The sequence below is a fragment of the Cryptomeria japonica genome, chromosome 3 (genome assembly GCF_030272615.1).
Source record: "Cryptomeria japonica chromosome 3, Sugi_1.0, whole genome shotgun sequence".
In the NCBI taxonomy this organism is placed as follows: domain Eukaryota; kingdom Viridiplantae; phylum Streptophyta; class Pinopsida; order Cupressales; family Cupressaceae; genus Cryptomeria; species Cryptomeria japonica.
The window spans coordinates 798,788,433-798,816,160 of NC_081407.1; the positions used below are offsets into that span (position 1 = coordinate 798,788,433).

General features: G+C 37.1%; 1 protein-coding gene across 1 annotated transcript in view; it reads right to left on the reverse strand.

Annotated features, from left to right (window-relative positions):
* LOC131075821 (ABC transporter A family member 11) overlaps positions 1–27,326 on the reverse strand; it is a 153,899-nt gene extending 126,573 nt beyond the window's left edge. Inside the window, exon 1 of the mRNA XM_058012721.2 lies at positions 26,627–27,326. Coding sequence (XP_057868704.2) covers positions 26,627–27,013 — 387 coding nt within the window. The 5' untranslated portion in view covers positions 27,014–27,326. The remainder of the gene's footprint in view (positions 1–26,626) is intronic.
* Between the last annotated feature and the right edge of the window lie 402 nt (positions 27,327–27,728).

Consider the following 27,728-nt stretch of genomic DNA (forward strand, 5'->3'; position numbering starts at 1 on the left):
TGAAGTAGTGGCAACATCCTCAACACTAACAGGTGCCTCTGCTGCATGATCAACCTCCTGCTCCTCCTCACGTGCTGCCACTTCTGCATCCCATTCCTCTCCTGCCCTCTCCAACTCACTCAGCTGCTCATTAGTAAGGAATGGATCCAAATCATTATCAACATCATCAGGAGAAGCAACCCATTCTGCTACATATGGATCAATGTCATCCAAGTCAAGTGCTTCATGTGAATCTTGCCCTAGCACCTTCTTCTCATGTAATCGAATGTTGTACCGCACATAGACAAGATCATTCAAGCGTTGTTGAGTCAACCTATTGCGCTTTTTTGTGTGGATGTTCTCAAAAACACTCCAGTTGCGCTCACAACCAGAAGCACTACAAGGCTGTGATAATATGCGGATGGCAAGCTTTTGAAGATTAGGCGTTGTGGCACCATAATCTTCCCACCACAAATCTGCAAGGATACAAAATGTGATTTATAACTTGTAAAGATTTCAATAATCTTAAAGAGAGAAATAAATGGTAAAAATTAAACATATGTTTTTTTTTACCTGGTCGTAAGGTGGCTCTCCTACGTTTGCAATCAGGTGAAGAAAACAATTCCCCTAAGGCCTTCTTATAACTCTGCAACTCATCAAGTATCAGGTCTCGAAGGATCTCATCATCAACTAATCTCCGAATGCATGTGTCAAGGCCAATTCTAACCTCTGCATCTGCTCTGAAACTCGGAGAGTAAAAAAACTTGGGATTCAAGAAGTAGGCAGCAGCATGAATATGTTGGTGGAGTTGATGGTTCCACCTCCGATCAATTATGCGCCATATGGGTTCATACTTGGTCTTGTTTGACCCATACAAGTGTTGAATCGCCTCTTTGGCCTTATCCATGGCCTCATATAGATACCCCATGGAGTTATGATCCCCATCCACCATTCGTAGCACCCTCACCAACGGTTCCGACACCTAGATATAAAAAATCTAACAAAATCAGCAGATTGAAATATTAGAAAATTAAATAATAAATCAACAATTAAAGTTTCAAAACTTACATTGATGATCTCCTCCACTATCTTGGCAAAATTAGTATCAAAAATGGCAATCACAACCTTCTCTGCTTCAGGCTTTGTAGCATAAGGACTCCCCAACCATCTTTCACTCACGAACATCCGTTTCAAGTTGGGCAATGTAGCAAGTATGCTCTGCAAGGTGAGGAAATTGGTAGCAAAGCGTGTGACCCCCGACCGCACAAGATCCTTACCTTCAGTGTGCTCTCTCATAAGATTCAGGACCCATGTGTGATTGTAGATGTATTTGGTGATATTCCTTCCATCTTCAACCACTTTCTTTACCCAACTTAGTTTCCCTATGTCCTCAAGGAGCAAGTCAAGACAATGGGCAGCACAAGGGCTCCAAAATAATGTCGGATGTCTAGCCATTAGAAGTTTGCCGGCTGCCACATATGCAGCTGCATTATCAGTCACAACTTGGATGACATTCTGCACTCCCACATCCATCACCACTTCATCCAACATGTTGCACAAGGTCTCCGCATTCTTCACTTCATTGGAGGCATCAATTGATTTTAAAAATACTAACTGTCCTCCTGAAGCAACTAGAAAGTTGATGAGTGTCCTGTTCCTACCATCTGTCCATCCATCAGAAAGAATGGTGCAGCCATTCTTTTCCCAAATAGTCCTTTGCTCTTCCACTAATGCATGAGTGTTTTGGACCTCATCCTGCAATAACGGTCCACTTACCTCGTAACGGCTTGGGGATTTGAACCCCTTACCTGCCACAGTCAATGCGGTGACCAATTGGTCCCAAGATGGACTAGAAATAGCATTGAACGGAACATCGTTGTAGATAAAAAATCTAGCACACGCCACCTTGGCTTGTTGGTGAGCCTCTTTATTCCATGCAGTGCCAAGCAATCCAGGTTGTGCACCAGGAGTGTTACGTGGAATAAAGAAGTTTTCCATGTTGCTGTCCAAAGTTCCCTTTGCTCGTATCCGTGGCCCAAGGGAAGAACTAGATGTCCCCACATCTGTATGTGACCCCATGGAACTCAAATCTGCCCTTGGGGCTGCCATTGCCTCTGCTGTTCTCTTTTTTGTTGCCTTCCTTTGATCATATGCTTCAAGCGTTGCTATTGCATCTCTCGTAGCCTCTTCAGTACATTCCGTACAGCTTGTGGTATCTCGGCATTGAATTTTTGCAAGGTGATATTTGAACCTATTAATGCCACCTTTTACAATTTTTTTGCAATGGTTGCAAAAAACATCTCCTCGTTTTGGACCTGGTCTCCCATGTTTCCAACAAGGGTCTCTCTTTTTGCCACCAACTTTAACTGTAGAAGCTGAATCCATTTTCTTTCAAAAAGATGTGGAAAAGAACCCAGCAAAAGAGAGGCAACATTTAGAGATAAATAACATTGTTACCAAAAAAAATCACAAACATCCAAAAATTACAATGACTGTATAACTGTATTTTATTTACAGTCATCTATTAATAGATGACTCTCTAAAATTAAAATTTTTAATTGGTTGTGTATTTTTTTAAGTTTTTAACTTCAAATTTAAATTTAAATGAAATACTTTAATACACATTGACATTACACAGTTGACAGTCATTTCAAATGACTATGAGTATTTCACAATTGACTGTGTAATACACAGTCATTAATTACAATGTACATTAATGATTAATGTATTACACAATCATCAGTCATTTGAAAATGACTATGTATTACACAGTCATCAGTCATTTGAAAATGACTGTGTATTACACAGTCATCAGTCATTTGAAATTTTGAAATGACTGTAATGACTGTGTATTACACAGTCATTTGAAAATGACTGTGTAATACACAGTCATTTCTCATTTGAAATGACTGTAATGACTGTGTATTACACAGTCATTTCAAATGACTGATGACTGTGTAATACACAGTCATTTGAAAATGAATGTGTATTACACAGTCATTTGAAATGACTGTGACTGTGTAATGATGACTGTGTAATACACAGTCATTTGAAATGACTGTGACTGTGTAATGATGACTGTGTAATACACAGTCATTTGAAAATTTGAAATGACTGTGACTGTGTAATGATGACTGTGTAATACACAGTCATTTGAAAATTTGAAATGACTGTGTATTACACAGTCATTTGAAAATTGAAATGACTGTGACTGTGTAATACACAGTCATTTGAAAATTTGAAATGACTGTGTAATACACAGTCATTTGAAAATTTGAAATGACTGTGATTGTGTAATGATGACTGTGTAATACACAGTCATTTGAAAATTTGAAATGACTGTGTATTACACAGTCATTTGAAATGACTGTGACTGTGTAATACACAGTCATTTTCAAATGACTGTGTATTACACAGTCATTTCAAATGACTGATGACTGTGTAATACACAGTCATTTGAAATGACTGTAAATTGTAATTACTAATGATTGTGTATTACACAGTCATTTGAAATGACTATGACTGTGTAATACACAGTAATTTGAAATGACTATGTATTACACAGTCTTAGTCATTCGAAATAAAACAATACAAAAAGATACCTGGTCGTGCGTGCAAATGCAAACAATACAGTCATTTTGACTGTGTAATACACAGTCATTTCAAATGACTGTGTATTACACAGTCAAAATGACTGTGTATTCGAAATAAAACAATACAAAAAGATACCTGGTCGTGCGTGCAAATGCAAACAATACAGTCATTTTGACTGTGTAATACACAGTCATTTCAAATGACTGTGTATTACACAGTCAAAATGACTGTGTATTCGAAATAAAACAATACAAAAAGATACCTGGTCGTGCGTGCAAATGCAAACCCTATGCAAATCGCGTGGCGTTTTTTGCCTTCCGGAGTCGCGCGAGCCGCGAAATGGAATAAAGACTTCGGTTTTTTTTTTGCCTGCAACTTAAGTCGCGTTTTTCTCGCATTTTGTGCCGCGTTTCGGGCGGGTTTTGGCCATTAACGGCGATTATTTGCCAAAAAAATCGCGGCGAGTATATAAAAAAATCGCCCCGAGTATTTCCGCGATTAACTCGCGCGGCATTATGGATCGCGATTACTCGCGAGTTTTTGAATTGCTCGCCGAGTTTTGCAAGTATGCCTGAGATTGATGAATCTATGGAATCCATGGTACAGAATGATAAGCCAGAGAAGGGGAAAACACCTCAACATTAATCAAGTCAACCTCTACAAATTGATGAGCTACAGGAAGATCAGGGAAATGATGATGAAGCGACATCTCCTCTCCGAGAAGATGAACCACTACTTAAAGAAATACAGGTTAGAGAGACAAGATCTGCCATCCCAGATTGGCTGAAGGAGAGACTGACAAGGGTGATCGTGATTGAGGAGGAAGAAAATGTGATTGATTTGGAGAGCCTTATAGGAAATTCTCAAGAAGTAACGGAAAAGAAGAAGGCCACCAAGATGTCCAAGGTGATCAGAGATGAGGCAGGATCCAGGAAATTGCAAATAGCTACACCAGTAGTGGACAAGTATGAAGATGAAATTCTTGCAGATGAGTATGATGTGGAAACATTTGAGCTTGGTCCACTCACTACTGAACAGGCGATGGATGAGGCAACCGATTCATTTGAGGCACTTAAGGACAAGCTTAAGGAAGAAGTGGAAAAGAATAAGCAGCTTGAGAGAGAGGTTGGTGCTTGGAGAGGCTACTTTAGTCATCTCAATCAGCCCTTGAGACGTCAGGATCCAGCAGTATCTCCTGTGCAAGCGCTGCCTATTGAATCAGTTGGCGAAGCAAAGAGGGTCAAAAGCTTGGTTCAACTTATGAGTTCCTGGATTGTTAAATCCCACACGGTAGCCGTCGAGTTTGCAACAAGGATGATGAAGACAATCCATCGAGCTATCCAAGTCCTTGAGATTATTCATAATTTATTGATAACTATAGCCGCTTTTGCTCATACTAGAGATGTTATCATTCCTGTCCTGCAAGTAATAAGGCAAACACCAAGACGGATACTAGCACAAGAAAAGGTAATGGATGGAGGAACTCATAACCTACTACAGTGGTCAGCTCTGCTCCAAATAAAAGAGGTCCTTTTTGAAGACATCAGCTCCAAATGCGGTCAAGTTGAAGGTGTCATCCATCCAATTCAGGATAAAGTGTTTGAAGTATTGTGTACCATCCTTGGCCGACGAATCGAGATTGAGACAGATGTGGACATCCAAGAGTTGGAGGATAGAATCAAGGTCATCTTTTGCAAAGAGGAAAATGTCATCACAGATGAGCAACGAGACCTGATGTTCACTACCATGCTCCTGATTGAGAAGATCAAAGAACTCGAACCTAGATGGGAAACAGCTCTTCTCACTGCCTTTGATCAAGTCATTCACTTGGAGGAACGAATGAAGAATCTTCCCGAGATTCCTATTACTGAGATCGAAGGAATTGTGTCCAGATTCGTTGGATATGCTAAGAAAGAGCATAGGAAAGGGAACAAGGTTCTAGAAGAAAGGTTGTTATAGGATGATGTGGCATCTTAATTATCATTGGTCTATGTTTCCTCGACTTTTGTGCCAATTAAATATTTGGCTATGCATTTAATAATGTTCATCTAAAATGGGAACTTTTTGTAATAAACCCTAATTAGGGTTTAGGTGTCAAAATCTCAACCATCGATCTTCTTTCGATCTGGGCCATTCATTGTAATTGAGGATGCTATATATACCCTCACTCATTTTCATTTTGTCAATATATTAGATTAGAAGATTAGAAATTAGATGATCAGATATTAGAGAGAGATTAGAAGAGCTTAGAGAGAAAGTTATTGTGTAGCAAGATTGAGTAATGAAGAAGGAATTTTGAGCAATTGTTGTCCATTTGGCTTTGAGATCAATAAAATATTGAAGTTATGGTGTTTTATTGCAATACTTATGGCTATCTTCATGGTTGTTTATCTTCTTGAATCATTCTCAGTCGAAGTAGTATTTAAGTGTGAAGGACTAAGTGTTGTGCTTGATCTTTGGTGAGATTCATATCCATACCACTAGCTTCTTACTGATTGTAAGGATGCCTTGTGTGGTCAACTGGAGATATTGAAATTGCTTGAACATTCAATTATCATTGAAATATTGACATGTATCTTTATGATAGTGTCTATAATCCTTGATGATTTGAAAATCACCAATCACCTTAGAAGATCGCACCAATTCCAGTAAAGTTGTAATCCCTTGGCAATACTGAAATTGGTAGAATCTTACCAAGTCTAGCCTACATTGAGTCATTCTTAGGATTAGAGTAGGATTCATCTCTTGAAAACCCTATCTTTTGATTTTTTTTAAGAATTTGTTAGTATTAGGAAAAATCCTGTTCCTGTAGTCAAGTTAGAGGAACACGGACCAGCTTTCAAAGTGCGTAAGACCCCTTGAAGAAACAGCATTCACAACGACCACTGGTGCTTATCCACACGTAGAGATCCTATAGCGAAGAACTTTGAAGTCACCCTGATTGATCCTTTTTGCGATATCTTCAACATTCAGAGGCTTTACTCAAGAGAGGATAAGGTACCCTTGGGTATTTTATTCTGTGTTTGATTGTGTACAAAATACACGTCAACAGAACCTAAATCCTACCCGTACTAGGACCCGAGCTAAAACAAAAGAATCTGATATCTTAGGAAAATTCTGAATAATAATACATGTATCAAATTTTAAAATAATTGATTAATATATATTAATAAATATGAATAGAATTCTTCCCATTGTGTGTTTGTTAAGTGTGGCCACCCAGGTTCAAACCTCTGTTGGACCATTGTGATTGCAGACTTGTGCCTTCGCTGATCCAATGTGCTCGCAGATTTGAGGCTCAGCTTTGATAAATGGCAATGAGGTTCCCCATTTGCAACCTCATTGGTTCATAGCTCCGGGTCAAAAGTGTTTCACGTGGGGTTGGAGGGCATGTCATGCCAGCGTCACCAATCACATTAAAAAGTTTACCAGGTGCTTATTAAAAAAAAATATTATAAATATGAATAAATTCAAAAAAGTTAATAGATGAATGAAATATGAAAATAATGTTAATTTATTTGGAAATGCTGATTTAAAAATATAAAATATGCAAATAGTTGAAATCCATGTATATTTAATATTCAACAAAATCAAATATGAATGCTAATACATGTATTCAATATGCAAATTATTCAAATTAGAATATTTACACATTTATCAAATATGCAAATAATTGGAAGTAGAATACTAATGTATCAAATGATTAGAACACTATAAATACTAACTCTGCAACCATTTCCAATATAATGTGAGCATGTAGCTACTGGCATGAGGGGAGATTTAAAACAAAGTATAGACTAGTGTTATAGGACATGCCTGGGCTCGCCCAAACTCAGTGAGTCCCAAGGCGAGCCAAGGTAAAAGAGTCCTAGGGACTTGAAACTCAAGTCTGAGGCAAGTCTGCAAGACTCACCAGACCCAACAAGTCTAAATATTTACACATTTATCAAATATGCAAATAATTGGAAGTAGAATACTAATATATCAAATGATTAGAACACTATAAATACTAACTCTACAACCATTTCCAATATAATGTGAGCATGTAGCTATTGGCATGAGGGGAGATTTAAAACAAAGTATAGACTAGTGTTATAGGACACGCTTGGGCTCACCCAAACTTGGTGAGTCTCGAGGTGAACCAAGGTAAAAGAGTCCCAAGGACTTGAAACTCAAGTCTGAGGCAAGTCTACAAGACTCGCCAGACCCAACAAGTCCCGCTGGCAAGACTCGGCCACGACAACTAAGTCTAAAATACAAAAAAAAGTCAAAAAACACTTGAAACTCAAAACGAGAACACTTAAAGTTATCTCCTCCACTCTATAAAGCCATTCATTTTGTTTTTGAGGACAAGGAGAGAAAAACTACCTTTTAGCAAAAAGTGTATGTCGTCACAGAGAAAACCAACAAATTGATTGAGGACAAAATGTTGATTCGAGATCATTTGGGTAGATTTGCCACTGACGTATCTAGAGGAACTTAAGAAGGATTTGGAAGAGGCCACCACAAATTTGGAGCTGCATTTCTTCATTTTGGAGCAAATTTGAAGAGGTAAGCTAGTATTTTTTGTTTTTTTTATTTTCAAATCTCCATTGTGTTCTAAATTTGTTTTATTTTATTTCATTTTAGTTTAATGGAAAAAACAAGAAACCCTAGTTATCAAATAATCAAACCATAGCTATTTTTAGTTTTTTCTTTTCTTTTTGCTACAAACTATATTTTTTCTCTACTTTTTCTTAGTTTTTTCTTCTTCTTTTTTATTTAATTAGAAAGTGTAAATGTTAATTTTTTCATTTATAATTTATTGTAGCTTACTATTCATTTATAAATTGATCCAAATTTTCAAGCGTAATGACTACCCCAGTTAGAAAGGATCCTTGTTGGAAACATGCCATCCCTAGGACAAAAAAAGGTGAAGCAACATGTGTTCATTGCAAAACAAAATACAATGGGGGGAGGTATTAATTGGTTGAAGTATCTCCTTGCACACATACCATGCCAAGATGCTAAACCATGCACAATAGCATCCCTTGAAGTTGTATGTGAAGTGTAAAGTCAACTAAAGACTTTTGAGCAACAAAAAGGCAAAAAGAGGCAAAGGGAAGAAATGGCAGCCATTGGTGGAGAGAGTTCTTCAATTCCTCCATTTCCTGGATCTATGAGTAGTGGTTGTGTAAGTATTGGGCTTCGAATTCGTAAATCTTCATCCAATATAGATTCATATTTTGTTCCACACACTACTCCAAGTTCTCAACCATCACTTGAGAGCATGGGTTGGAACAAGGATGAGCATGATGCTGCAAAAAGTGAATTGGAGACTTCTAGTTCACCTGTACCATTCCATTCCATCCAGCCAAGTAATTATTATTATTTTTGTTTTAAAATACATAGTTTACTTCTATGTCTATTGATTTTTTTGCTTTTAAGAGTATGTGACAGATTTGAAATTTAATACTTATTTTATTTATTTAATTTGTTTTAGTTCTCTCTATTGGCAAAATATGATAGATGCAATTACTATTTGTGGTGCAGGGTTCAAAGCCCATAATGATGAGATAAAGGGCTCTATTTTGACTCAAAAACTGGCTGATGTGAAAGCCAAAATTGATGAGCAGAGTGACATATGGAGGAAGAAGGGTTGCACTATCATGACTGATGGGTGGACCAATAGAAGTAGGACATTGTTGAATTTTCTTATTTCTTCCTCAAGTAATTGTACTTTGTAAAATCCATTGATTTAGTGATTAAGACTTTTTATTTTTATTTTATTGTATCGTTGATTTTTTTTTTTCTCAAGTGGCACAATGTTCCTAAAGTCAATTGATGCTTCAGGAAACACAAAAAATGATGAATTTCTTTGTGAGGCCTTGGAAGGAGTCTTGGCCGAGGTGGGTAAGGAGAACATAGTACAGATAGTTATAGATAATCCAGAAAATTATATTGTAGCAGGTAGACTTCTTATGGATAGGCACCCCTCCTTGTTCTAGACTCCTTGTTTTGATCTTGGCAAACCTCCCTGGATCAAAACATGTATAGAGCATGCAATAAATATTTGTAGATACATATATAATCATACTTGGGTCCTCAGCCTTATGAGGAATTTCCCAAGTAAGAAAGAGTTGGCTTGTCCAAGAATATTTTACCACGTTGCAATCTTTGCTTCAGTCCAAGACCACTTTGAGGTGCATGTTTGTAAGTGAGGAGTGGTCTACATCATCATATGCAAAGACCAATGTAGGGGTTGACATGGTTGATTGGGTTTTTGATGAGCAGAGTTTTTGGCAACCAGCGAAGGAGATTGTAGAGAACTTTCCATTATATTCTTGTTCATATTTCCATTTCATTTGCTTATTTTTGTTCACACTTATTTATGTTCATTGTTAATGTTTCGCAGTGATTGCAATTCACAAAGCGTTTAGTTGTTCTCCTACGAGTTGTTGATGGAAGGAACCCCGAAATGAGCTACATATATGAGGGCATGGATAGGGTGAAGGAGGCCATTAGATCTATTTGTTCAGGGGTTGAGGCTAAGTACCGTCCCATATGGGAGATCAACGATCAATGATGGCACCTTCATCTTCACAAGGCTTTACATACAGTTGCCTACTTCCTCAATTCGACATTCCAATTACACCAAAATTTCAAAACCGATGAGGAGGTGATGAGTGGGATCTACACAATTGTAGAGCGATTGGCACCTAATTCATTAGTTGGAGCGAAGATAGTTAGTGAGATAGAGATCTCCAGGCTTGCACAAGGAGACCTCTTTGCACAAGATATATGCAAGGCAAGTTGAACAACATTGTAGCCACGTGAAAATCTATTAGAGACATAATTTCAATATAAAAAATTAACTTCTCTCCTTCACCATTTTATGTTAATAACTTAATATTGGAAGTGAACTGTGAAACTCAAAGTTAGATAATAGAATTGATTTTTATTTTTCTCATTTCAGATGCATGGTTGGAGATGTTTGGTGCTAAGTTGTCAAACCTTCAAAGGATTGTAGTTCTTATTTTAAGCATCAATGTAGTGATTCAGGATGTGAGCACAATTGGAGTATGTTTGAGCACATACACTCCAAAAAGCGCAATAGGTTGTCAATACAAAGGTTGAATGATCTTGTATATGTTCATAACAACCTTTGCTTCTATCACAAATAGGTCTTGGGAATTGACTTGTCTCCTATCACTTTAGAGGAGGTTGATCTTGGATCACTAAGGTTGATGATCCTATCTTCAATGATGATGACTTGGCATAGGTTAATCAAGTGGATCAAGAGGCGAAGGCAGTAGCCATGGAAGAGGAGGACAGAGCACAAGGAGACCTCTTGGATGATGGTGTGGATGTCACTATGTCTGAGTTACAAATAATTATCAAGGCTGCATCATCATCCAAGACCTATCTTAGACACCCACACAAGGGGGTCGACCAGCCGAGTGATATAAGTTGTTCTGAGCCATAGACTTCTAGCTTTTGTTTTGATATTTGTTTGGAAATTTTGATGCCATGGACTTCTATTCCATGAGGTTTGTATACATTTAATAGTATTTATATATCTAAATGTGTTATTTCCTTCAACTAAAATTTGTGTTTCTACTTATGAGATCGATGTATACTTGTGTATGTGATCAAAGTAGCTTCTATTTGATGAGATTAATGTGTCTTTAAGGTTTATTTATTAAAGGGTGCATGAAACAAGTTTTAAATCCTTTAAAAACTCTGAATTTCTTAGGTTTTTCAATTTCTCAAGTTTGGGTGTCAAGTTTGAGTCTGAGCCAAAAATCAGCTTGCCGAGTCTAAGCTGAGTCCAAGTCTTGTAACATTGGTATAGACATCAATCAAAGGGTATCTTGAAAGCTGATTAATACTTGTCACTACTCTAATACATCTGTGTAAAATGTCAAAAGTGCATGCTTGACACGAGAAATGTTTGACAAAATAACTTGATGGGAAGGCATGTGTTTGCAATGTAATCATTGTTGGATATGCACAAAAGGAACCGATTGATACAAAATTGGCATGCATGGAAAAACTCAATAACCTTTGTTAGATTCCTCCTAGCTTGTACTGATTTAGGAGTTTTGGAACAATGAGCGATAATTTATTAAATGCCCTGATTGACATGTATACAAAAGGTTAAGGCGTGGAAATTTCTTTTCAAAAAATGTTAAAGACTGTCCTAAAGATTTGAAATTGTATTGTATCTCAGCTCAAGTTGTCCATTTGTCTCATAATTTCTTAGGATGTTTGTATAAATATGAACTTGCTAGTAAGGAATTTTTGTATAAATCTAGACTTGCACATCAGCCACCATAGTTTGAAGATTGAATCCTGTAAAAAAAGGATACTTTTACAAAACCCAATTTGGAGAACCCTCTTCCAACTGAGAAAGTAGATCATGTTCTCACTCCTTTGTTTTTGGAACATACTACATTCTGTCTTGCAGAAGATATTTTGGGTCTGCATCTTACTAGTGACTATATAGATGTGATTTCAATAGATCTAGGCAATAGGTCCCTTGGGTGTCGATGTGTGGGGAAGCAACCAAAATTTGAGGAGTATGTTATCTGGATGAGGTGTAGTTGAAGCAACATATCAGTCACAAGCTTCTCCCTAAAAAGGTAAAATCTCATTCAAATTTGAAACTAATAATAACTGCCATCTCTATATGTTTTATATATATAATAATCATTTAATGATAAATGTTTTTTAAATAATAGGAAATTATTTTACAAGACTTACTAACATATACTTTCACCTACAATCCTTAAGTCCAACCACAAACCCTCAACTCATGACAGTGAAGTGAGGTCGTAGAACAAATTAAGGGAGACATTAAGAGAAATACAAGAATTTGATTATAATTTAACTCCCCTTGATATAGTCAATCTAAGTGTTTCTAGGGTGTAATTGGTAGGATATTCCCTTTAGAAAATTCCGAGAAATAATGGGAGTCAAGGGGCTCAAAAGGGAAGGTATTTTGTTGGGCATGATTCTTTGTTTAAAATCCATTTGAGAATTATCATTCATAGGCAAAGAGGATTGTAGAGCTATCATACTTGTAGATTCTAGAGAATTATTAGCTTTTGGAAGACTGAAGGATCATTTGAATAGGAAGGAGCATAGCTTTTGTTCAGAAGGAAAGCTTGCATGGACCTGCACCACTTTGCATCTAGGTAAGTACCCAAAATGCCACTTGTGCTCTACATTATAGTTTTCCTTAGAAAATTAAAAAAATTGAATTATTAGCAATTAGCAATGGCATTGAAGTAATAGAATTTTGCATTCGATTTTTTAGCTTATGCCTTAGTATTATCATTGTGATTGTTGTTGTGATAGGCATAGATTGATAGTAAACACACTTCTTCTTTACCAATTCAAAATGCCACTAGATTAAGAAAATAAAAATATAGGTTTTTAAATTAAGTTTAGTTGAACAGTCTTCAAAATTTGAAGTTATAGGGAGCTTCCCCTACTACCTCAAAGAACAATTTACTATACACGTTTAGTCGATGTCACATCAAAAGGTGTGAATTAAAATGCTAGCAGGCTTAAGTAACAAAATCTAAGTTGAAATTCTATGTTGATCCACTTGCCTCTTCGTTCTATTTTGTGCCTAAGTTGTCTTGTCCTACTTGAAACTAGAGATTACCTATTGTTGGTGTTGAATGTGTTTGTCCTCCTCCTCCTCCTCCTCCTCCTCCTCCTCCTCCTCCTTTTATTACTTCTACTTCGTCTCCATCTCCTCCTTCTTCACTAGCACCCATTTAATTTAATCTAGTGATCTAGCTAAAATAGTTGTCAATAAGACTATTGCCATAATGTGCCATGAGCTCCTCTTAGAGTGAATCATGTGACAACACATCCCTTCTTTTTATTCTCTTCACAGCTAGCAATACCAAAATAATTGATGCGGTTCCATGTTTAAGGATGCCATTGCAACATTATATGGTCCTTGAACATGACGGAGATCAAAGAGCTACTCCATTTGGCAGAGCCAATTGCTTGGATCCTTGCCATTGAACTTTTGCATATTCATCTTTGGTGTGAAGTACCTAGCCATAGAATTATTTGGGTGATGCTCCATCTTTAGATCTAAGTCAAATCCAAACGAATCATGTCCCTTAGAAGATACATTTTCTTCCCAAGTCTTGTGGTGTGACCCTATTGGTTCAGAATATCTAGAAACACAGTGAGAGGTTATTCATTTGATCATTGCAACAGGATCTCCTATCCTAGCTTCCACCCTTGACAAGATTTCATCCTTGATCATGTTAGTGTCTCCCCTTATATCTCAATGGTTATGGTATCGCTCTCCTCTACTAATGGATCATCTTTATTAAGATTGTTTCTATGACTGACTGGATTCTTTCCTTTGCCTCTTGTTGAATCCCCCATCATGATGCCACTACAATAGTTTTCACAATAACTTACTCAAAAAAATCAAAATGATATAAAATTTTCACTTTAAATTATCAAGACTATCTCACTTGTCAAAAAAAATCTTCAATAAATTTGCTAATTTGTAGCCTTGGAAGCAAAATTGGTGGAAATCCTAATTTTGCAAGAACTCCTTCAATTCTGCTCCAAATGACCTCAAATCTAGGTTGTAGAAACTTCAATATGTCCTTGATCAACCCTCCAAAATTCAGAAGAAAAAAAATCACTATTTTATAGCTCTGTGGGTGAATATAGTGGAAACCTTAATTTTGCAAAAACTGCCTTAAATTTGCTCCAAAAGATCTCACATCCAAACTATAGTATCTGCAATAAATCCTTGATCGAACCTTTAAAAATTGGGAAAAAAAATTGTCAAACTGAGAAATATATGCACTTCACAATTCAACCTCCTAAATATATAAAAAATCACCTTGTTTGTCGCCTTTTTGATCCCAAGATCATGCTCTAATACCACTTGTAATAAAATAACTTGCACAAGAGAAGAATACAATAGGAAATATGCTGCAATACTTGAAAAAAATAAGCCACTTCAAGGGGGCTACCTATACTAGTCTTCAATAAGAACACAATACACAATATGATGCTAATAAACTAACCACTACCTTCTATATATACCATACTTATGCCATGGATGCTACCCATGCCAACTTAACTACCTATATATGATTATATTACCAATCGTATACCTTAATTATGAGTTATGGTAGTTACAAGCCAACTACCCATATCGTTGTCCACACTAGAGTTCCGTGACTCGCGGCGAGTCACACGAGTCAAGCAGGCCGGGTGACCTCTGCCGGGTCACAGTGACCCTGACCCGGGCTCGGACGGGTCAGTGGGCGAGACTCACCTGACTCGCCGCGAGTCAGCGAGTCACTCCCTAACTCGCCGAGTCCGAGGGTCGTGACCCGGCCGGCGTCACTTACCGAGTCTGATCTGACCCCAAAAATAACAGGGCCGGGTCCGAGTTTGATCTGATCTGATGAGTTTCTTTCAAGTTTTCCAGATTTGGGGTGAGTGTCTTGCAGTTGCAATATTGAAGAATTATTGTTGGAGTGCCATTTGTCAGAGGCCACCCCTTGGTCGAACCAATTTTTTTTGCCTTCCCCAACTAACCCGCTGCTGGTAATTTGTAAAATGGTTTGCTAATGTGATTGGCCTTAAGATTTTATTGTTTTCAGATTGATGGATTTTGTCATATAACACATTCTCTAAATTGAATTGCAAAGTAACCCAATTTTCACAAATATCAATTTACCAAAACTGAAGGCAAGGAGAATGAATGCATTATTTGAATAAAATACAAACCTGACCTTCAATATTCTGTGGCAGAAAATTTGCCAGCAGTTAACAAATAATAATAGGATGCTCTTATCCTCCACTGTTGTTGGTACTAAAGGAATATAGCAGAGATAAATTTCTGAATACGAGTTACCACTGAAATCAAATTTGTAAGGACTCCTACGACTCACAGAGCACACAACAGCAGTAGTACAAGCATATCACTTTTGACGTGCATTCAACTGTCCTTATTCAATAATGGGTGTATGAAATTAGCTTCTATTTGATGATGTTATAGTGTCTTTAACCTTAATTCAATAATGGGTGTATGAAACAAGTTTTAAATCATTAAAAATCTTTAAATTTAAGGGTTTTCTTATTTTGCCGAGTCATTGCCGAGTCTGAGCCAAGTCACGAGCCAAGTCAGCCTTGCTGAGTCAGAGCCGAGTCCAAGTCTGGGAACTTTGGTCCACCCTATAGGATTAAGGGTGCAGCATGCTACTTTATATTTGTCAAAAGAAAAATAAAGAAAAATAAATCTACTTGAGCATTGCTTCAATAACAAGTTGATTGAGAGTATAATTATCCTTGGCTGTTAAGACAATAAAAATGTTATAAAGATCTACCTGAGCTATGTTATTGGAGAGATTGGATCTACTATCATTGAGATAGTTGGTTGCTTGATCCACAATTCTAGGAATTGTATTGATAGAGTTGCCTTAGTTGTTATTGAAACTAGGGAGTGGAATGTTATGCCACTTGTTCATGACGAACTTGTGAAAAACTATTGTGTTAGATACAAATACCTTAAATCATATCCCTAGATTGTTGTCTTCAAAACAGTTCCTCTCTTTGAGAGAGAATGGATACCCTAAAATGTTACAATGAATTCCATATTACTTATACACACCTGTAGCTATGCAAGTTTTGTTTCCACCTCTCTTTCTTACTGAAAAGCATTGCCAAATCAGTGGATATTCCATTCAAGAGATACTTTTTCAAAGAGAATAGACTCTTATGGAATCTCTACATATTGTGCCCTATGGATTTGGGTATGTTTTCCCACCATCATTTGATCTTGCCTTAAAAATCCAAGTGGGTTACCCACATGCTTCAAATCTGAATGATGAATGCCTCGTAGGATGAAAATGAAAGGCCTATGATATTTTTGTTGGAACCCATGACATTACTAGATAAACATGATATAGTCCATTTTTGTGCTATCCTTTCATGTATTTGTCTTCTTCTATTGGTCCATGTGAATGTCCCATTCTAACAATCCATATTAATAAGAGGAGTATGTCGAATCCAGTCTGATAGTTTTACAACAATCCTTGGGTTGAAATGCCTCCACCCTTGCTTTTCTGTCATTGATTTGACAATGCCAAAATATTCCACAAGTATAAGCTTCTATACTTTATTTGACAAAAGATACAAACAAATCCTACAGTTGTCCATATGACAGTTTCAAAAATAGCATACTTCTTGTAGTACTCCAAATATATGATAAAAAGTAGTGAGAACATACATAGAGAGATCCCATTCAAATGTGGCCTCGGATTTTTTACAAAAGATGATGTTTTTCCTTCCCCGTACACCATTTCGTTGTCTTGTTGACCCAAATCTATCCTATGCTTGTGCACTACCACTTTGAGAAGTTGAAGTTTATTGAGGGCTCTAGTACCTAATATAGTCCAAAAGAGTATTCACATATTAAGGACTTGATGATGTTTATTCCCTTGTCAAATTGGCTATCTGATTCTTCATGTGCTTTGGATTCTAGATCTATCATTTGGTTGATTTATAGGTTCAATGAGTTCCTATAATTTTGTCATACATCTAGGGAATCAAGATTCCACCTTTTTTTCTTGGTCTCCTATTCCCCTAGGAGACCAAATCTAAACACTTGAAACCACTAAGTTGGCATGGGTATCCTCATTTTTTGTCGTTCTTTGAGTAGTCGGGACCTGATATTTGGCACTGAAAGTGACTATAACCACTCTTTCTTTTCTCCTTTGTCGTTATTTTATCTTTTTTCTCCATACAACAAAGCCAGCTCTACTTTTGCTAATTAGGTGTTGATTCATCTTCCACTATAAGGGCCTCAAGAGGGTTTTGGATTGGAATTAGAATTTGGGATTTATGTAGTCTATACCTCTTCCACTATATGATTTTTAAAACTACCTATCCATTCACTTGACTCCCCTTCTTATGTTGGAGTTCCATATCAATGACAGTTGAAACAGGCATATTCATCTTTAAAGTATTTGTCGATTTGTTGTTAGGTTGATCTTGGGTGGTGTTGTGACCTTTTCACACATCGCCCCATTGCTAATGGGGACCCCCTACTTTTTAGGCCCTCTTGGTCTTTTGGCTTTCGTGTTTGGGGTCTTTTCACAGCAATCTCGTCAATCTCTTTGCTTTGTAAGTGTTTGAGGGTCATATTGATCAAGTTTGCTTTTCGTTTGAGTGATTTTGGTGAAGTCTAGGGCCTGTTTCGTCAATTTTAGGGTTTCTGCCTTTAGTCCTAGATTTTAGGGGTTTTTGCTAGGGTTTTAGAAAAACTAAACATGGAACTAGAATCAAGACCCTTCGAGGAGTCTCCTAGTAAAATTTGAGCGAAAACGGAGCAACTTTCTATTTTTAGAAAGTTCCTATTTTTTAGGGATTTTACTAAGTCCCGGAATGTCTTCATTTTGCCAAAAATCAAACTTACTATTTTTAGTAATTTCTATTTTTAGTAAGTTTCTATTTATAGTAAGTCATTTTGTGTCCTATTTTAGGGGTGTAACACTAACGTTCTAAAAAGTTTCTATTTTTGGAAGTTTATTTCTGGCAAGACCATTCAGGCAAGGTGATGAAGATCAAGCATCCACGACTACTTCTAATTCTGGAAAGTCAGAAAGCAGACAAAATCACTCAAAAAAATGGCTAAGTGTTGGCATCAAGTCCTAAAGTGGAAAGCTCAAAAAATCATCCGTTTGGAAAGCAACATGAAAATCCTTCAACAAATCAATTTGACATCCAAGTGAAGGAGTCTAGCATCAAGGAAGAAATGATGAATTTCCTTCCCTTAGGCAATCCAATGCCCAACTAAGGATGAAGGCGCCAAAATGCTCACACCATGGAATTCAAGGAAAATTGTGAATTCCTCCTTCATGAAGAATTAGCGCCCAAGAAGAAGTCATGGCACCAAACTAAGAGCCTTAGGGAAAATGAACAAGGCGTGAAATTCCTCCTTCAATACAAAATTCTGCAATAGGAGTTGGAAGGGCGCCAAAGTAAGAGGTCATGGAGAACGTGGAAAATCAAGATTTCCTTGCCTTAGTAAAAATAGTGCCCAAGGACTACACAGGGCGCCAAATAGAAGGAGCCATGGAATTCATGGAAAATAGTGAATTCCTCCACCCATGCAAAAATTCGCCCTGGACTAGAGGAGGGCGCTACAATGAAGTGTTCAAGGAAAGTTTGAAAAAGGTGTGAATTCCATGACCAAAACAAAATGCCGCCTAGTAATGATGGAGGGCGCCAAAACAGGCAGTACATGGAGAGTGTGGAAAATGCAAAGTTCCATGCACAATGAAAAATAACGCCCAAAAGTGAAGGAGGGCACCAAAATGGTATGCTCAAGGAAAATGGACAAAATAATGCATTCCTTCCTCCTAGCAAAATTCCGCCCTACTCTTAAGAAGGGTGTCAAATTCACATGGTCTAAAAAAAAGTGCTCAAGGAAGGAAATCCTTGCCTTGGTCAAAATAGCACCCAAGAAGGTCATAAGGCGCCAAACTCAAGGTGCCTTGGAATTCATAGAAAATTATAAAATCCTCCCTCATGGCATTTTAACGCCCAACAAAGCTCAAGGGCGGCAAACTTAGGTGGTCATGGAAAAGACAAAAATGATGAATTCCTTCCTCAGGGAAGAATTGCGCCCAAGAAGAAGAAATTCCAAGAAAGTGGAAAAATTGACCAAGTGTTGGAAATTCCTTCCTTCAAGACAGAATTCTTGGGAAATGTGAAATTTAGATAAGGCATGAAGGAATTCCTTCCTCAAGGGGTAAAGTAGAATCAAGGTCAAAATGAGGTTAAGAAGGAATTTTTGTTAAGTTTGGAATCAGATTTATATAATTAGGTAATTTTAATATTTTATTTGTACCTTGGTCACAATCTGATATCAATTAAATCCTTCGAATATGATTTGTATGTAAGTCACAGATCAGTTTGTAGAATTCAATCTGCTTCTTGTATATGTCACCAATCTGTTGTATGTATGTGCCACGATATGTAATATATTATCCAAATGCCTTTCAAGTTGTATTGTATGAACTTCCTTATAATTCGATGATAATTACAGACTGCTTGTTTATATGGAACCACCTCTAGGTAAGTATCGATCTGCACTCCTATAGTTCCTTTTCGTGCTAAGGAAATCATATTGTCCATAAATATGATTTCCACGGGCTTTCCTAAGGGCCGTGTCTCTTAACACAAAATGGTGGCACTAAAACAATTTGTAACGATTCATTAGTGAATCGAAACACTAACTAACAATGCAATTTACCTTAGTCATAACCATTACTAATAATCACCGAATAGAGGAAAACGATAAGTGATTAGATCGATAACAGATAGTAATAGATGATCATGACTAATTCAAAGACCGAAGCTATATGCGTTCAACAGATATAACGATCAGTATATTCCGACAGATGCTATACGCATTCTAACACTCCCTCTTAGCAAGGGAGGATAATCTTCTATCCTACAACACTTTATTGTGATCACAATAGATTCATCTATAAAAGAAAGATATCACCTCACTGTGATATTAGAAGATATGGCATATCCACGGATATCATGTCTCATGATATCCACCATGATCTCGTGATGTAATACCCACCATTATGGCTTGTCCACGGATATCACGTCTCATGATATCCACCTTAATGGCAAATTTAAGGATATTGATTCATGGCATGTCCACGGATATTACGTCACATAATATCCACCATGAACATCTCTGTTGGTAACATCATATAGCATGGCATATCCACAAATATCATTTCTCATGACATCCACCATGAACATTTATTACTTAGAGATGACAACTATCATGACATGTCCACGGATATCACGTCTCATGATATCCATCATGATGGTAAGATCAATATTGTTAGATCATCATCTTACAATAAAGATCAGAAATACAAGTGTCCATCATTGAGAGATCGTCACCTCCAAATAACGTTCATAGGAGCTCAACAAGCACTGAACCAATGCAATCATGGAGTCACACACATGACACTTAATCATGAACCATATCAGATTAATAAAATGTTATTAATAAGAGTTTATACTTTAAACATCTTAAAGGAATACATTAGTATTATGAAACCAAATCAATGTAGCTTAGACTCAATCTCAGCTAAAGCTACATTTTCTACCATACCAAGCTTACCTCAAAAGTATGCAAACTTTATTCTAGAGAGGCTTGGTGAGGGTATTTGTAGTTTGTTCATCTGTACTAATATATCTCAATTGAATAACATACCTTTCCGCTTGATCTCCACATGCCTTGACCTTCCCTGAAATGCAAGGTTGGAGTCTGCATCACTCTTGGTGTATTCCAAGCTCACCAAGTCTCCATCTATTCAGGAACCTCATGACCTAGGAGTCAGTGTAAAGGCTTTCCGACCTATATATATGAGACTTCATCTCATGAAGCATAGTCTCTTGATTGATCACTAGAGAAATTAACTTGACATAGTCCACTCCCTCTGAATCAATATGATCAAGATCCTTGGATATCAATCGAAGCATATTCTCTTATTACTCCCTCTGTCACAGAAGCATCCCCTGCTCACATGGTCCCAATCATGAAAGATATCTTGCTTCAGGAGACTTTCATCATCTGGTATGATCTTCATACAGTTGGAAGTGCTAGATCCACAACCACCATGGATCTACTGTCGTAAGATTGAGCCCTAGGCAGGAATATGACCATCCTAAGATTTAGAACAAAATATCCTTGCAGTATGCTCCCTCTCACTGGGAAAGCCTTCTTGCCTCATCTTGCTTCATAACCATAGATGCTATCATCACCTACACAAATGCCTCTATGGCTTTCACAAGTGAATTGCACTTCTGCAGGTAAATATTTGTTTTGGAAATGCAAAATCTCAGAATCTCCACTAAAGTGCTCTGCATATTCTTCTTGAATTTCAATCTCTTCATCACAAATAGAACTTCAAAACCCTATAACCTAAAAAGCAACAGGCTGTGATTCTAAAGATGTCTTGTATGTAAGGGACAAGTTTATCATAGTAAATTGAAGAAATTTAAAAAACAAGATATCCAAATGCAGCTTGTCGTAAGCGGACATCTGCTGACAATGTTGTTTCACAAATAACATGCATAATGTAATTGCATGAATTAATAACTACATATGAAATTCATGAACATTATTCAACCATAAAACTTATCTCTTTCACAGAATATAATCTTCATCCTTTTGTAGAAGAGTCTCACCAACATCCGCAATGGAAGCTTGAGGCATAGTCCTGGTTGGACATTGCATTGCATAGTGCCCATATTTGTCACATCTCAAACATTGGATTTCTGAAATATCCTTCCTTCTTTTGAAAGTAGGAGCACCATTGGATTCCTCATCTTTCTTCCTTTTGAAAATATCCTTTCTTACCTTTCATCTTTGACGAGTGCGAGGCAAGAACATGAATATCTTCATTTATGGAGCTTTGGCCAATGCCTCTTATCGCCAATCTAGACTCTTCTTGAATGCAATCTGTTTTTAGACGATCAAACTTAGGAAGTTTAGATCGTGCACTTATCCCTTGAATGAATGATTCCCAAGAAGAAGGGAGACCATTGAGGGCTAACATGGTTAACTCTTTATTTCAATTGTGTGACCAATGGTGGATAGTTGGTCTCTCAGTTCTGTTATCCTCATGAAGTATGAGGTGATAGATTTGCCCTTGATCATTTTTACATGATGGAGTTGTTGCTTTAGGGCAAGAGCTCGACTTGTGTTGTTTATCTCACACATGTTCTCTAATGATTTGAACATGTCATAGGCAATCTCCATCTTGGAGATAATCGGCACGATATGATCTTTCACTGAGCCAACTAAAATCTTCATGGCTTTATTGTTCTTTCTCATCCATTGAAGCTTTTTATCTTCTTTTGATTCTGGTATAGCTTTCTTTACGAACTCATCTAATTCGTTGTCTCTTAAGGCAATCATAATCCTAAACTTCCAAGATACAAAGTTGGAAGCTCCTTTAAGGCGATCCTCGAATCTAACACCATTCACCATTGTGACTTATAGAAGAGAGTGAGGAAATCGAGGGTATATGAAGAGTAGTCTTACCTAAATAAATCTGATCTAATCTTATCCTTATGCTGGCTCTGATACCATGTTAAGTTTGGAATCAGATTTATATAATTAGGTAATTTTAAAATTTTATTTGTACCTTGGTCACAATCTGATATCAATTAAATCCTTCGAATATGATTTGTATGTAAGTCACAGATCAGTTTGTAGAATTCAATCTGCTTCTTGTATATGTCACCAATCTGATGTATGTATGTGCCACGATATGTAATATATTATCCAAATGTCTTTCAAGTTGTATTGTATGAACTTCCTTATAATTCAATGATAATTACAGACTGCTTGTTTATATGGAATCACCTGTAGGTAAGTATCGATCTGCACTCCTATAGTTCCTTTTCGTGCTAAGGAAATCATATTGTCCATAAATATGATTTCCATGGGCTTTCCTAAGGGCCGTGTCCCTTAACATGAAATGGTGGCACTAAAACAATTTGTAACGATTCATTACTGAATCGAAACACTAACTAACAATGCAATTTACCTTAGTCATAACCATTACTAATAATCACCGAATAGAGGAAAACGATAAGTGATTAGATAGATAACAGATAGTAATAGATGATCATGACTAATTTGAAGACCGAAGATGTACACGTTCAACAGATATGACGATCAGTATATTCCGACCGAAGCTATACGCATTCTAACAATTTTTTCCTCCACATCAAAATTCCTTCACCATGGAGAAAATGCGCTCTGGGAAAGGAATGGGCGCCAAATAAAGGTAAGGAAGGAATTTTCCTTCCAACATGAAATTCCTCCATGACATGAAAATTCTGCCCAAGGAAGAAGATGAAAATTTCAAGGCAAGGAAGGAATCGAAGATGAACAGAACGAAAAAATTCCCCTCGGGATAAATGTAGAAAAATCCTTTTTTGGGCATCAAATCACATCCAAATTTCAAAATTCTTTCAGATTTGGATTCGTGGGAGAATTTTCTCTCTCTTGGAACCTAAAACCCTACTTTTGGAAAGTTCCTAAAAAATAGGAGATGGTGGAAAATCATTAAAAATCTCCTCCAGAGCAAGGAAAGTTCAAGAAACTTCAAGAAAATTCTTCATGGATCAAATTCTTCTCTCCTGAAGTTTTCTCTCTCTAAGGTTTTCTCGCCAAGTGGTAGCCAAGTCAACGCACGTTGAATTAATGAAGCATCTCTTTGCATGCAGCCGTCACATTTATGGCATTATGGCAGATTCCTTTTGCATGCAACCGTCACGTTCAGGAGATGATGGTGCATTTATGGCATCATGGGTGATTTTTGCATCAGGGTACATTCATTGCATAGTGGGCACTTTTTGAATGTAATGGTTAATTAATGCTTTATGGGTGCTATTTTTGGCAGGATTGTAATTAATTGTATATGGGCTTTATGGGTATTTATTGTTGATTCCCATCTTGTTGCATCTTGAGTGGAGAATCTTTTGGGGAAACCCTAATTAGGGTTTGCATGTAATCATAGCTTGGGGCCTATATAAAGGGGTGACCTCCCTCATTTGTACAAGGGGGGAGACTTGTATGAATTTGTTGCGATAAGTTTTGAGATAATAATAGTGAAACATTGTTCTCTGATGGTGTCCACTTAAGTTATATTTTCAAAGCTTGCATGGTTTCACCTTCTTCACTTAGATTAGAAGTAGTAAAGTGCTTTGATTTCAATGGAGAATGTAATGGTGTCTGATGAATTTCCATGGTTCATACTTTTTGCATCTTGCTGATTGTAAGTTGCAGTGTAAAGTTAGCCTGAACCCCCAAATTTGTGCTAAGTTTGATTGTGAATACTAATTTGGATTGCGCCGTGTTGGGTATTCAGATGCACTTTTCTCAATGTGAAGATCCTCCAACATCCTCAGAAGATTGCACCGGTTCTTGCGGAGTTGTAGTTAAACTTGGCGAAGCAGAGCTTGGTTTATTTGGAATTTGTCCACCAAAGCATTAACTGTTGATATCACTGCCCTTAGGAATAGATTTAGATCCTTCTAAACCCTTTCCCCTCTATTTTCAGTTCATTTTAGTCTGTTCGAAGCAGCAGCATCACAGAATTGCCATATCCGATGATGGAGTTCTAGCCACATCAAAGAAGTGAAAGAATGATGCAAACGTAAGGCCCCCTTGGATTACTAGCAATCACATCAACCAATTGAGTCACGTCCGTAGCATAAGGGAACCTTGGAGTCAATTGTTTGAACTTCTTGCAATCTTAGCATGCGATCGCACTTTAATCAAGAGAGAGTGAAGTGACCGTTAGGCAACTTTATTCTGTGTTCGATAGCGTCATAAAAAACATGTCAACAAGTGGTTCTTTGTTTCTCTGAAGGCCAGATTCTGCAAGATGGCCATGCTCAGGACATAGTCTACAGTAGAAGGGGATGTTTTCATAATCAATTGACTGCTCCCATTAAGTTCCTTCCATATCCAAGATAATATAATCAGGTAGAGACTAGTCTAAGTTGAGATTAACAAATATGTGAGCATAGATTTGAGTTCCAAGGTTCAAAGTTAATTACAAATTGAAATAAATGATGTATTCGGTGTTCGCCAATGGCATTTCTAGTTTTTTATAGGGATAATTATTGTCAGCATTCACTCAGGAGTAGCGAGAATTTAACCCACACTAAAACCATGCTTGCAAGATCTCGTGTGGTTCAACTTCAAGTCAAGAGCTCAGCATTTCATGAAAAGGCCTGACTTTTTACTAAAAGGGGGTCCCCTTAGAAGATCTGGTATTTAGCTTCTTTGGAGGCAAAGATATCTAGGAAATAGCTTTTGACATCAACAGCAGATCCAACGAGCTATTATACTTCCAGCTGTTTTCTATCCTGCATTTTAGAGTCTCAGATCTAGGGAAAGCTCCCATGAATCTGCAGATCAGAGTTCTTTTCTTGACCATCTAGATTCTGTGTTCCCCTTCTTTTACTAAGAAGGAGATCCTCAGGGCAGCTGTTTTTTTGACGTACCAGCCATACCCTTTGGGAAGGGTTACAGCCACCTTGCAATTCTTAAGGTGGAGATTACTGGATTGGGCCAGATTTCCAGATTGGGAAAGGGCTACCTACGCAGTCAAACAGGTTTGGCAGATATATGCCCAGAAGAGAGAGAGGAAATAGTTTGCAGCTTGGGGATGTGGATGTATACGTTGTGAGTGTCCTTATGCTTGTCCCAAACGTTAAGACTATGAACTTGAATGTTAAATCAAGTATTATATAAACAAATAATTCAAAACAGAGTGCTAACACAAAAATTTAATATGCATATAAGTAGAATTTAAATGTCAATACATGCATTAAATATGCGAACAATTGAAAACAGAAACGATAAAGAGTATGAAATGCAAATAATTGAAACCAGAATTGTTCAATATGCAGCTAGTTTAAATTGGAATGCCTATAAGTATTAAGTGCAAACAATTGGAATCAGAATCCTATTTACTAGTCATTAACTATGTAAATAATTGGAACCAGACACTGGTACATGCATCAGATACGTACATACTTGAATTGATAATACATGAATGTCACACGTAAATAATTAATTCTAAGAAAGCTAATAAATAAATAAACGTGAAAATAATAATATAGGAATGCGAAAAAATGAAAATAGTTGTATTCATAAATGCTAATATAAGATAAATCGGATATGTATCAAATGTGCAAATAGTTGAAATGGGAATATGCCAATACACATCCTAAATATGCAAAGAAATGGGATCAGAACTTAACTAAATTTATTAAATATGCGAATAGTTGGACTCTGAAGGCGAATACAGATGTTAAATAACTGAATTAACTTACTGAGAGAGAGCAAAACAAATATGTAGATAATCTCCACAAGAATGCCAACACAGGAATACTATATTTGAAATTAGAATGCTTTAAATTAGGCTCGAAGCATTTTCATTACCTTAGACGAAGGAATGGGCCTTTCAGGGTTGCGGGCCATGATATTGGTAACTATTTCACTGATAACTGAGCTATTACTTCCGCTCCACAGAAAATCATAGCAAGGAGTTTTGATGAAATATCCATCCTCGCACTTAGGGATTCCCTCAACTACCTTATTCTCAGGGTCAAAAACATTTTTAAATGAAGTTGAGTCCTTAAAACGAGACTTAATAGCTTCCTGCGAGCAGAATACAAGAAAGACAAAAAAGAAAGACGAAAACAGCTGAAGAAACAAAGCAGGCTTATTCCGCCACGAAAGAAGTGCATTTTTCTTCATCAACTCCGCGAATTGCTGGCGAAAAAGCCCAAACCCTTTTCTCAATTCAATACTTTGATGATTTTCCATATCTTCTGCAGCACTGAGCAGAGGACAACTGGCTTGCACAAGTACTGCAACAAAACTTCTAACAGCAATATAAGAATTGACCGTACCGCTGCATATCTAACAATTTAGATGATTTAAATAGACATGATGAAAAAGCATGTGACAAAAAGCTAGGTGACAACATTCTAGAGGTCGCGGGTTCGAGGAAAGGACTGCCAATTACTTGCGGCGAGTTTATACGCGTTGCATCCATGGAAAGCCGTTTGCAAGGATCGGGGAGCTATCGAAGTCAATTACAATTGGTGTGACGTATTCGTTCTGTCTTAGCGGTCACGTCTTCTATTATATTTATCTGTTTGAACAGCACTTATAATATTCCTCATAGCTCTTTAATATAATATTCCTCATAGCTGCTTTCTTTTTTTTTTTCTTCTTCCTCTCCTCTTCTTTTCTTTTTCTTTTTTTTCTCTAAACTATTACTTATATTCTATTAGGCTATTTTTACCCTCATGGATATTAAAATTTGTCTTCCTCTTCTTCTTCACGAAGCCTTTTCCACAAGTTGAGACTCGGCCCATTTCAAGGACTTGTAGCTAAATTATAGAAACTTCGACTAATACAAAGTCTTAACGAGATTATATGGTATGTATTGGGACTTCGCTTATTTCTTATTTCAAGGTGAATAAGGGAAGATAAGGTTGTTATTAAATGTGGTATACAAGATATTTGATTAAAG